At 36.7% G+C, this 13,266-nt stretch overlaps 1 protein-coding gene across 3 annotated transcripts in view; it reads right to left on the reverse strand.

The window, feature by feature from the left end:
- Positions 1-3,466: 3,466 nt before the first annotated feature.
- The window catches only part of LOC149570665 (coatomer subunit zeta-1-like), a 146,268-nt gene continuing 136,468 nt past the window's right edge, over positions 3,467-13,266 (reverse strand). For all 3 annotated transcript variants that reach the window (XM_089823210.1, XM_089823209.1, XM_089823208.1), the window contains 3 exons: positions 4,161-4,238; positions 3,951-4,035; positions 3,467-3,800 (listed from right to left, as the gene is read on the reverse strand). In XM_089823210.1, the coding sequence (XP_089679336.1) occupies positions 3,741-3,800; positions 3,951-4,035; positions 4,161-4,238 (223 nt within the window). In that variant the 3' untranslated portion in view covers positions 3,467-3,740. The remainder of the gene's footprint in view (positions 3,801-3,950; positions 4,036-4,160; positions 4,239-13,266) is intronic.

Here is a 13,266-nt window from a genome sequence, read left to right on the forward strand (position 1 = left end):
TTGTTGTTGTCTTCCCTTGGGCAACTCCTCATCTTGACCCTTCTCCCCCCTTGCCCACCCCATTCCTCTCTCGCCTTGTCTTTTGAAGAGCACACAATTATAATGAGAACTAAGGGGGTGAATCGATATAATAACATTTTTTATCAATTTTAATTTTAATCAAACAATAGCTTTAATACTTAACGCATATTAACACAATGACTCAATGATTTACATGGAAACTCAATGCAAGAGAAAACCACAACTAAAACTATAGCTTATATACATGAATTTCTTTTTACAAGTTTGTAGGGACCAATCTACTAGAGACTGCACCCTTTATTTTTTATGAGCACTAGCTCAATGGAAGCACCGACTCCCACTCCTAAAAAAAATTGTTTTTCCACCTTTATCTTCGTTGTTCTCTCAATTGATGATAGATATTGTGTGGTACTTCTCACTTTGAAGTCAATAAATATCACTTAACTTTAATCCTCACTCTTGCTTATATATATATCACTTAGAAGTCAATAGATAACACTTAACTTTAATCCTCACTCTTGCTTTTATAATGATTTACTCTCTTTTTTTGCTCAAGACTTGGTGAAGGTTTAGCAAATGAGGTTACAAACAGAGTAGGTTCAACCATGGAGGAAACTCCATAGTTATTTGTGCTCAAGTTGGAGTAGTACTGGAATGGGTGACCTCCAAGGAAGTCTCAATTTTTAACCTATGTGAGCATCACCAAGATCCCTTGAGTGCTAAGAGTTACATTCATTCTCATGAGAGAGGGGTTCGTGTGAACCACTACTCATGAAACATGGGTCAATGAGTTTGACTCAAAAACTACATAGTTGAATCCTAATAACAATATCATAATTTGACTTCTTGTGGGAAATATCTCCTAATAACTATATCACAATTGTGTGGGTTCATTTTCTTGTCTTTTTCTTATTTTCAATACCTTTCTTGGGTTTATTTCTTATTTTATTACTGGTGGTCTTGTCTTCTTCGATCTTTGTATTTTTTCCTCCTCTCTCCCAGCCTCTATCCCCTCTTTTTATTCCGTTCTAGGTCTTCATTTTGTCATCAACATGATGGGTCATGTAGTGTGATCTGAAATGTTGATACTTAAAAATTTATTACAATCAAACCCAAATAACAATATCATTTTTTTATTTTCTTTAAAAAGGCTATTGATAACTTTGATAGTTGTGACAACAATGTTGGGTTTTGACGAGGTTGTGCCAACCTTCTCAAATTTTGAGAATGTTTTCTAACCTCTTCAAATTTTGAGAAATTGTTTTCTTGAGACCAAAAGATGATTGTTTGATGACAGTTTGGCTCATTTAGAACTTGATAAATTCATTTCAGAATTTTGGGTGATTGACACACCATATAAGGTTCCAATGAGGTTGTACAACCATGTTAGTGTCTGACTAAATTTTGATAACTCAAAAGATATTAAAACTTATAATTATTTTTAAAACCACATGATTTTTAGATGTCTTCACAACATTTAAAGCTCAAATAGAAAACAAGTTAGACCACAATGAAAAAAAAAATTGTGGTTCATGCATTCAACCATGAGAACTTTAGCCTTTGTATCATATAATATCTATAAAGCGTGGAAAAAAATTAAAAGTAGGAGTTTAATTTTATTTCCTTCTAGTTCTTCAAACTGATACTTTTATTTTCATGTAATGTGATTTAAAATGTTGATATTTAAAAATTTATTACAATCCAACCCAAAAAATTATATCTTTCTTTTTTTTCCCTTTAAAAAGACTAACGACAATTGTGATAGTTGTGCAAATCTTGTCAGCTTCTGACAACATTTTCTTGCCTCTTCCAAATTTGAGAAATTATTTTATTGATACCCAATAAAATGATTGATTGATGAGAGTTTGGCGCATTTAGAGGTTGAGAAATTGATGTTATAATCTTGTGTCGTTGACACACCATATAAGGTTCCAATGAGGTTGTCACGTTCATGTTAGTTTCTGACAAAATTTTGGTAAACTCGAAAAACATTTAACACTTAATAATTATTTTAAATCCACGTGATTTTTGTAGGTATTTGCCACATTTTAAGCTAAATTAATAAACGAGTGAGACTGATAAAAAAGGATAAGTAAATTTGGTTCGAATTCAACCGACATGAGAAGTTTAGCCTTGCTATCATACAACATCTGGAAAGCACGGAAAGAGTTTATAAGTAGGCAGGTTTAAAAATGTGGACAACACCATAGAAATTCACCAAACCATGGAAGCTCCCAACTTTTGTGCAATTCTTGAGTCATGTGGACCGTTTCGTGGTCCATCTTCAAGCCCTTTTCGCACTTCCTGGCTCCAGCCACTCAGCAAATTAAGGATCTTTCCATAGTCCATCTTTTACCCCTCTTAATATATTAGAAATTCCATGTGTACAAATTGTCTTCAAGAATATGCATTACTTCATATTAAAGAGCAATCTGGCATTGCTAAGTTGTGGAAAGATGCATTATGAGTGCAATAGATGCTCCTCCTTAGTCTAATTAAACACCAAAATTCCAATTATATTCACCAAAATACCTTCTAAATAAATGATGATAGACTTATCCAAAAATACTTCCAAAACAAAACGAAGTGACCAAACTTAAACTTGAATTTTATATCATGTGAGAGGTTCTGACGTAAGAAGAATAAATACATAATATGGAGATCCAAATGTAAATTTTTCATAAAGGAAATTTGTTCATGCACTAACACTGGAATGTTCATCCCTCTTAACTTTTATCTTAATACAGTACCTTTCACCAAAATACCTTCTAAATAAATGATCATAGACTTAACCAAAAATACTTCCAAAACAAAACAAAAAAGTGACCAAACTTGAATTTTAGATCATGTTAGAGGTTCTGACGTAAGAAGAATAAATACATAATATGGAGATCCAAATTTAAATTTTTCATAAAGGAAATTTGTTCATGCGCTAACAGTGGAATGTTCATCCCTCTAAACTTTTATCTTAATACAGTTCCTTTCTTTAAGGGATTGTCTTAATTCGCCATGGTGCCATGACCCTTACAGGATTGTCTTGATTCACCATGGTGCCATGACCCTAATTCCTTAATCTCCATCTATGACTAAATTATAGTGTCAATTTCCCATGAAAGTTAGTTCTTCACTTGCAGAAATAAGTTCTCTTGACAATTGTAAAACAAAAGTTAGAAGCCTGTGTCTGCAATAAGAATCCATTTTTTCTGATATCAGTAGCCCAACAAATAAATCATATATATATATATATATATATATATATATATATATATATATATATATATATATATATATATATATCCTGGTTATTTTGGTCCTCAGCAACAATTATTATGTTTCAGAATTCCCTAACTAAAAACATTATCAAGTTATATTCTGACGAAACCATTTTCAGCATATACAAAGTTAATTGACTTACAATCAAGAATTGGTCGTCAACATGTTCAAATTTGACTCATCAACAAGAATGATTTCCATAATTCTTCTATTAATGTATACCCAGACTGAAAAAAATCAATAGAATCAACCTCAACTGCTAAATCAGGAAGTTAGAATCGCATGGTTTTCTTACACTAATCACATGATCTTCTTCCTCACAATTATTTTCAAAGTATCTACCAAAATGGGATATTTATCATAATACATGTATGGTCCAGATTGCTAACCAATTTTCAAGAAAGCAAAAAATAGAAATTTCTTCAGTTACTCAGCTCTGCAGATTTCTAGTTCAGAAGTGATCTTGCTAAGTGCTCCCTTGCCAGAGCAAATGCTTGAGATATGGTCTGCATTCGGAACATAGTGATCAAAACCCATAAAATTAAAGCAAACTAAAAAGTTTTCATGCATATTTTAGCTTTTCTACAACTTAACATTAAATAATTTATGCATTGTAACATATCGTATTCATTCAATTGCAAGAAAAGAATGAATACCTGTTCTGCCAGTGGTGCATCTACATCTGAACCCCTCATTGAAACCCTCCCAGTAATTAAGCTCGGTTCAGTTTCCAAGACAATTCTGCTTTGCATTAATAGACAGTAAAATCATAAATGTATATAACCAGAGTCTACAGACGTTTTTAAAAGCATAGATATATATCAATATATCTATGATGGAGAAATGAGTGTTGTGAGTCATCATACCCTCCATCCACCATCTCGTCTATACAAAGAAGAATCAGGTCCAAGTTCTCCAGAGCTGTCCTCTTTTCAACATTATTTCTGTGCACAAACATCCAAATCTCAGTATTAGTCAAATGAATTCAATGTTGATTGTATCAGATTTCTGCAATCAATAGAGATTATAGCAAATGTTTCTGGGTAAATTGTGTTGGGAGTTTTTTCGTCAACATTTCGGATCACACTATGTGGTCCATCCTCGGAATCATAAAACATAGCTTCAGCTCAAGGAGATCAAAAAAAAAAAATCGATCTCCTTGAGCTCTCTTTTATCATCCCGATAATGAATGTGATCCAAAATGTTAATAAAAAAAACTCCAACACAATCTACCTAGAAACATTTGTAATAAACTCACAATAGCAACTTCGTGCATATGAGTAGTGATGACCGTTATTGATCAATAATGCACATCAAAATGTGACGTGTAAGACACAAAAAGTTAGCTAATATTAATCTTCCTAGGGTCCAAGAGCACACCAAAGTTATATTGAGATAGTTTATAGAATTTCTACCCTGAGTTTGATGGATGCAGAACCACTAATGAAAAAGAAAAGAATCAAGAAGATTAAGCAGTTCAAGTGGTTGAGCTTAATTGGTTAAACAGTTAATGTAATGTCCCCTTTTTGACAGGCACCAGCTACTTATTTTATTTTAGCCTTTATTTTCCCCGAAGGCTAAAAAGGAAGAAATAAGGGGAAAAAGATATATTAAATTAATTACTTATAAGGTTACTAAACAATGAAATATTAAAAAGTAACTTTATATTTAATTGGTTTAATATTAAAGTGACTAACATAATAAAATATCAAAAGTCACTTAAAAGAATAAAGTGCTGGATTCCTCTAGAAGCTTCTTGGAGTTGCTTGTGAAATCTTTATAAGGAGCCTTTGGGGGGTCATTTTACACATCTTGAGTTGCATATTCATCTATTGTGCTGAGAGCCTTAGTGCCTGCATACTTGCCTAAGGGTTTGAAGACTCTAAGGTGCCAATTTCGGTTGTGAGATATCAACCCTGGTTGGGAGTGGAGGAATTGGTCTTCAGCCAATTCATTTGTGATTAATTGGGAGATAATATTCAATGATTTTTGTTCAACCCGTGCATCTAATTTTTGACATCAGTTGGCAAGGAGAAAGGTTTCAGTTTTTGCAGCGGATCCGAAAAAGCAAAGCCAAAAAAGCAGTCCGAAAAAGTAGATCTGAAAAAGCAGTCCGAAAAAGCAAATCCGAAAAAAGCAAAGCCAAAAAGCATGTCATCTCAGCTACTTATTCCAGGTTCTTTTGGTATTTACATTTGGCAATTGTAGATGGATACATTTGACAAATAATGTCTTTTTGTTACCAAAGTATTCAGTCATTGTAAACATTGAAACATTGAAGGGAAATCAACTTAATTCAGTTGTTCAGTTTGTATGCCAAATGTTTGTAAAAACGTTTCATTGCATAGTAATTCATAGGATGCATGCCAAGTGTTTGTGAAAATACCTCTTGGCTGTAGGCATGCATTCTACATCAGAATTTCATGTACTTGCATTTGGAAAATAATAAAAAGAAGTTGCATATCACTTTGATTTCCAATTAGTTATTTTGCAATCATTTGTATTCATCAATATCATTGGAATTCAAAAATCATAGCAAAACAACAAACATCAGCAAACTGAGGCTGCAAGGGAAGTGTTTGACAAAATTCCTAAGGCAAAAAAACAGGGATAAAACTTCAAAAATTGTCAAGGCACTTTACAGTGGTATCAGAGCTAAAGTTCCTGCCATCCTGTACGGGTTATGAGTGAAAAGTTTCCAAATGTTCCATTCATAAATCCTTTGGATAAATTCTATAACAGGGCAAAAAAGGGCTTAAGTCCTTTAGAACTCATGGAAGAAAGCAATACCCAGCAAATGCTTAATGCTCTTGCAAGAGGGCAACAGGAGTTGAGAGATGAAATGGCAAGAGGAAGAGAAGAACTGTCACTTATCCTTGGACAACTGGTAGATAACAGAAACAATGGAAATGATAGGAACCATAACAGGACTAATGGGCAGAATGGACAAAATGGGGATCAAGAAAACAATGACACAGCTCAAAGCAGTGCTAAAACAGCAAGTAGAGCTACTCCTAGGCCTCTTATGCCTACATTTTTGAGAGAACAGGGTGCTGCAAATCACGATCAGCAAGTAAGAGAAGAGGGATATGGTGATTAATTGAGGGAGTACAACTCTCTAGGTGATGATTTCAAGGCTGCCATGTCACTAGTAGACTTTTGTGGTCTTAAATTGAGAAATAGACCAAGAAACAATCAACGGGGAGTGCAAAATCAAGACTTGCAGCGTAAGGTGGGAAAACTAACCTTACCATCATTTGATGGAAGTAACAAAGGTACAGCTAGAGCTTGGGTTCAGAAGCTCGACATATATTTGCAGCTCAATCCTATGTTGGAAACAGAGGCTATCTAGTACGCCACACTCCATTTGGAAGGTGAAGTACATGAATGGTGGTACCATGGACTTGTCACCTTGGGGCATGCCAACATTAGTTCATATTTGGAATTCACCCAGAAGCTCATTGAGAGGTTTGATCGTAAGGATCCTGAACTCCACTTTAGGGAGTTAGCACAACTCAGGCAGACTAATTCAGTGGATGCTTACATCACAGAGTTCCAACGGTTGGCAGTTATGGTGACAGATATTTCAAAACAGCAGTTGGTTATGCTCTTCATTGAGGGATTGACAGAGCCTCTTCGTGGTTGTGTTAAGGCCTTCGAACCAGATTCTCTCCAGGATGCTATCATGAAGACTAGAGACATGGAATATTCTACATCTAGCATTAGGGCTCCTAGCAAGCCTTTCACATCCCACAAGGATAAGGGGAAGAAGCCATTCCAAAAAAAAAGTAATAAGGAGAACTTTGATGAAGCCTATACACAGGAGTGTCGGCTTAAGGGGATTTTCTATCATTGCAAGGAGAAATGGTCTAGTGGACACCGTTGCCTAGGGAAAGGCAAGGCTCACTTAATTGAGGTGATATCAAATTATGAGAGCAGTTCTGAGGAAGAGGAACCTCAAAGGGAAGACAATAACGTTTCAGATGGGGAAAATCATGATGAGATCATTGCTTCTATCTACAGTGCTCCTAAGTTCAACTCTTTCAAAGTTCGTCAGGTCCTACAAGGTCATCAGATAGCAGTATTGATTGACAGTGGAGCTACTCATAACTTCATTGATGCATCATTGGTGAACAAGCAACAAATTCCTCTAGAGGATTTTGAGGGATTCAGTGTGATGGTGGCTGATGGGTGTAAGATAGCTTGTACTCAGTGGATTCCACAGTTGTCTATTATGATGGGCAACCACACAGTTACAGATGATTTCTATGTGGTTGACTTGGGTGATATCCATGCCATACTTGGGGTCCAATGGTTGCAGTCATTAGGGAAGTACTCACGGAACTTCCAAACCATGGAACTCAAGTTCAAAGATGCTGATGGGCGTAGAGTGGTGCTTAGAGGTATGGTATCTAAAGCACCTAAGATTGTTTCAGCTAGACGTATGCAGAGTATTTTCAGGCATGATGACATAGTTTGGGCAGCAGAGTGTGTGATCACTCCTAAGGAATCTACTGATTCAAGACAGCTAGTCCACATTGACATCAAGGAGCTATTAAGCAAACATGACAAGGTTTTTGGTGAGATACCCCCAGGGAGGCCACCGGACAGAGGCTTCGACCATACTATTGAGTTGGAAGAAGGGGCCAAGCCAGTGATTACTACCCCTTATCGCCATCCTAAGAAATTTAAGGATGAGATTGAGAAAGCAATCAAGGAATTGCTTGACATGGGACACATTCGTCCTAGCTCCAGCCCTTTCACTTCTTCAGTGGTCCTGATGGGACCATGAGAATGTGTATAGATTACCGAGCCCTCAATAAGAAAACAATCAAGAACAGGTACCCGATACCCAGGATCGATGAGTTATTGGATGAGTTACATGGGGCAGTATATTTTTTAAAGATTGATCTTCGATCGGGTTACCATCAGATTAGAGTGAAGGAACAAGATGTGCACAAGATTGCTTTCCGATGCCACTATGGGCACTATGAGTTCTTGGTGATGCTATTTGGATTAACTAACGCACCTACCACATTCCAATCTTGTATGAATCATATCTTCAACAAATAGTTGCATAAGTTCCTCTTGGTATTCTTTGATGATTTGCTCATATACAGTAAAACTTTGGAAGAACACTTGCAGCAGCTTGATGAGATCCTTACCATCATGGAGGAGCAGTCCTTGTACGCTAAGGCTTCGAAATGTGAGTTCGGCCTTAGAGAGATTCTTTATTTGGGACACGTAATTAGTGCAGAGGGTGTCCAAGTGCACCAAGAGAAAATACATGCTATTCTAGATTGGCCCACACCACGGTCACTTACAGAGCTATGGGGCTTCTTTGGACTGTGCAGTTACTACAGGCGTTTTGTTAAGGGGTTCTCACAGTTGGGGGCACCTTTGATAGATTTGACCAAGAAGGGTGCATTTTGTTGGACAGCAGAGGCGCAGCGAGCTTTTGATAAGCTCAAGGAGGTGATGAGCAGTTGTCCAGTGTTGGCACTTCCTGATTTCACACAGCCTTTCATTCTAGAGTGTGATGCTTTAGGGGAAGGTATTGGTGCAGTATTGATGCAAAATCGACACCTTATCATCTTTGAGAGCCGTAAGTTGAGGGGAGTTGAGAGACTATACTCCATCTATGATAAGGAGATGCTCGCCATTATGCATGCCTTGGCGAAGTTCAGACAGTATCTAGTTGGGGGAAAATTTGTGGTGAGGACCGATCATAACAGTCTCAGATACTTCTTAGAACAGAAGGACTTGAACAAGAGACAGCAGAAGTGGGTTAGCAAGATACAGGCATATGATTTCGACATAGAGTATGTTAAGGGGAAGAAGAACATTGTTGTAGATGCCCTCTCAAGGAGGCCTTCAGCTTGCTCACTCTCTCAGATTTCGGCAAATTGGAAATCCATCTTACTAGTGGAGTACTCCAAGAATACATTTGCTTGTAAGTTGATGGATGGATTGATTCAGGATGATAGGTACAAAATAGTTGATGATGTGATTTACTACAAGGATAGGATCTACTTGGTGCTAGAATCAAAATTGAAGGAGAAAATACTACAATCTTGCCATGATACACCCCTAGCAGGCCATCAGGGCTACTTCAAAACTTATAGATAGATTAGAGAGGTTTTCATGGAAAGGCCTCAAGGATGATGTGTTGAAGCATGTGAAGGAGTGCGTGACTTGCCAGCAAAATAAGTCCGAGCATACACATCCAGCTAGGTTACTTCAGCGTTTGCCCATTCCTGAGCGGAAATGGGAGAGCATTTCGATGGACTTCATCACAGGCCTACCCAAGGTACAGGGGAGAGACAGCATCTTTGTTGTGGTAGATCGGCTCACAAAATACGCACATTTCTTTGCTATTTCGATAGAGTACAAGGCTTCACAAGTGGCTGAGCTATTTTTCAGGGAGATCTTTAGATTGCATGGGCTACCTAAGAACATAATCAGCGATAGGGATAGCAGGTTTATGAGTGCTTTTTGGCAGGAGCTGTTTAGATTGACAGGTACTAAGTTGACACCCAGTACCAGTTATCACCCTCAAACTGATGGGCAAACAGAAATTGTTAATAAGTGGGTTGAGGAGTACTTGCATAATTATGTGGTAGGACAACAACGGGCTTGGATCAGGTGGTTGCATTTAGGAGAGTATTGTTACAATACCACACACCATATGTCCATTGGAATGAGTCCTTTCAGAGCCTTGTACGGTATGATGCACCTTCATTTGTGGAGATGGCTCTTGGTGAGAGTAGGGCACCTAAAGCAAAAGATTGGATTCAAGAAAGCCAAGATATATTGAAGGCACTCAAGGATAATCTGGTAATGGCACAGAATCAGCAAAAGACTTATGCAGATAAACACAGGGTTGAGCGCAGCTTTGAGATTGGTGATATGGTATATCTACAATTGCAGCCCTATAGACAGTCCTCTCTTAAAAAGAGTGGAGCAGAGAAACTAAAACCAAGGTTCTACGGTCCATACAGGGTTACCAGGAGGATTGGGGAGGAAGCATATGAGTTAGAGCTGCCTGCGAGCAGCAAGATTCATAATGTATTTCATGTTTCATGCCTCAAGAAGGCATTAGGTCAGCAAGTTATCTCTTCCACGGATCTTTCACCACTTGATGAGGAGGGACATTTGGTCTTGGTGCCTGAAGAGATCATTGATGTCAGAGAGAGGAAATTGCGGAACAAAGTGATTAAGGAGTACTTGGTGAGATGGAAGGATCTGCCTGCAGAGGATGCCACATGGGAGAATGAGCAGATTTTACAGCACCCGAGTTTGCAATTGCTTGAGGACAAGCAATTTCGAGAAGGGGGGACTGTAATGTCCCCTTTTTGATAGGCACCAGCTACTTATTTTATTTTAGCCTTTATTTTCCCCGGAGGCTAAAAAGGAAGAAATAAGGGGGAAAAGATATATTAAATTAATTATTTATAAGGTTACTAAACAATGAAATATTAAAAAGTAACTTTATATTTAATTGATTTAATATTAAAGTGACTAACATAATAAAATATCAAAAGTCACTTAAAAGAATAAAGTGTAGGATTCCTCTAAAAGCTTCTTGGAGTTGCTTGTGAAATTTTTATAAGGAGCCTTTGGAGGGTCATTTTACACATCTTGAGTTGCATATTCATCTATTGTGCTGAGAGCCTTAGTGCTTGCATACTTGCCTGAGGGTTTGAAGACTCTAAGGTGCCAATTTCGGTTGTGAGATATCAACCCTAGTTGGGAGTGGAGGAATTGGTATTCAGCCAATTCATTTGTGATTAATTGGAAGATAATATTCAGTGATTTTTGTTCAGCTCGTGCATTTAATTTTTGACATCAGTTGGTAAGGAGAAAAGTTTCAATTTTCATAGCGGATCCGAAAAAGCAGAGCCGAAAAAGCAATCCAAAAAAGCAAATCCGAAAAAACAGTCCGAAAAAGCAAAGCGAAAAAGCAGAGCCGAAAAAGCAGTCCGAAAAAGCAGATCCGAAAAAGCAGTCCGAAAAAGAAAATCCGAAAAAAGCAAAGCCAAAAAGCATGTCATCTCAACTATTTATTCCAGGTTCTTTTGGTATTTACAATTGGCAATTGTAGATGGATACATTTGACAAATAATATATGTCTTTTTGTTACCAAAGTATTCAGTCATTGTAAACATTGAAGCATTAAAGGGAAATCAACTTAATTCAGCTGTTCAGTTTGTATGCCAAATGTTTGTAAAAACATCTCATTGCACAGTCATTCATAGGATGCATGCCAAGTGTTTGTGAAAATACCTCTTGGCTGTAGGTGTGCATTTTACATCAGAATTTCATGTACTTGCATTTGGAAAATAATAAAAAGAAGTTGCATATCACTTTGATTTCCAATTAGTTATTTTGCAATCATTTGTATTCATCAATATCATTGACATTCAAAAATCATAGCAAAACAACAAACATCAGCAAACTAAGGCTGCAAGGGAAGTGTTTGACAAAATTCCTAAGGCAGAAAAACAGGGATAAAACTTCAAAAATTGTCAAAGCACTTTACAGTTAATTCATTGGGTTCTCTTGCTTAGACCCAAGTTCAAATCCCCACAAAAACATCAAATCTGAAATTTGAAAGTTATGACTCTTAGTAGTGCATAGATGTGGATTATCATTTCTAAATATCTGGATTTCTAAGTAGTAACTCTTAGTATTTCATAGGTGATTTCTAATGTGTTTTCTCATAAGAAGCTTTTATTATTCTACATTAAGTGCTTGCAAAAGATTCTATTGGGTGATTTCTAGTGTATTTGTTCATAGGGAGCTATCACTCTTAGCAGTACATAGTTGGCTTTTAATGTGAATTATCATTTCTAAATATCTGGATTTCCAAGTAGTAACTCTTAGTATTTCATAGGTGATTTCTAATGTGTTTTCTCATAAGAAGCTTTTATTATTCTACAATAAGTGCTTGCAAAAGCTTCTATTGGGTGATTTCTAGTCTATTTGTTTGTAGGGAGCTACTATCGGTCTCTAATATGTTCTTCTAAGGGTTTGTATTGGTCTCACATTGCTAGTTGAATGAGTGGAATATTCAACAACTAAAGTTCAAGAAAAATACATAAAAATCAATCATTTACCTTCACAAAGATTGAACAGTAAATAAATATTTTCCTATGCTACATAGAGTTTTGGGGGAAATGACAATAGGGAACAGTGGGACATGTTTCTCATATGGGTGTACTTTTGGGTCATTTTTTAGGGGGATGGCTTATGAAAAAATAGGGAAATTTTTTTAAATATGCAGAAGTTTCAAACATACATATCATTACATTCATTAAGCATTCACCACAGATGTAGTAGAAGCTTAGTACATAGCATTAGGTGAAGCTGCCTCAGCTAACGCAATCCCAACCAATCCCTAGCTTGTCCAAAGTCTTCTTAAGCAATTGAGTACATCTATGTGTTGTAATAAAGGTCATGTGGACCATTTAACATATTAATGTCATAGGGTCCTTTAGACCTGGCCCAATTGTCTTATGTAGGTCACAAGCCACCTTGAGGGGCTAAAATTGATATTGTACTAGGAATTGTATGGTTTAGGGTCCTATTGGGTTTATTGGACAAGTTCAAAGTCATTTAGTTCAAATATGTAACCTTGGAGGCAACAAGTTGCAATATTGCAAAAGTTGTCATGCAACTTTGCAATGTTGTCATGCAACTTTTTGAGGAGTTGCTCTAACAGCTACTTGGTTTTAAAAAGTAGTTGCTCTGGTGGTTTGGATAGTTGGGGAAGATGTATATATTCCCTCTATGGTCGATTGAAGGGCAGATTTGAAGTGTAAAGTAATAAAAGCATTTTGATCAGAATTTGCATATTCAGTTTTCTGTCAAATTCTCAGTTTCAGCATGCTGTGTGAACATTCATTTTGTAATCTCTGCAATTTCTTTTCATAGATGTTTAGGGTGATGAATTAACTTGTCATTGCAACA

Source organism: Cupressus sempervirens, chromosome 3 (assembly GCF_028749045.1).
Source record: "Cupressus sempervirens isolate cs-2001-9-10 chromosome 3, ASM2874904v1, whole genome shotgun sequence".
In the NCBI taxonomy this organism is placed as follows: Eukaryota; Viridiplantae; Streptophyta; class Pinopsida; order Cupressales; family Cupressaceae; genus Cupressus; species Cupressus sempervirens.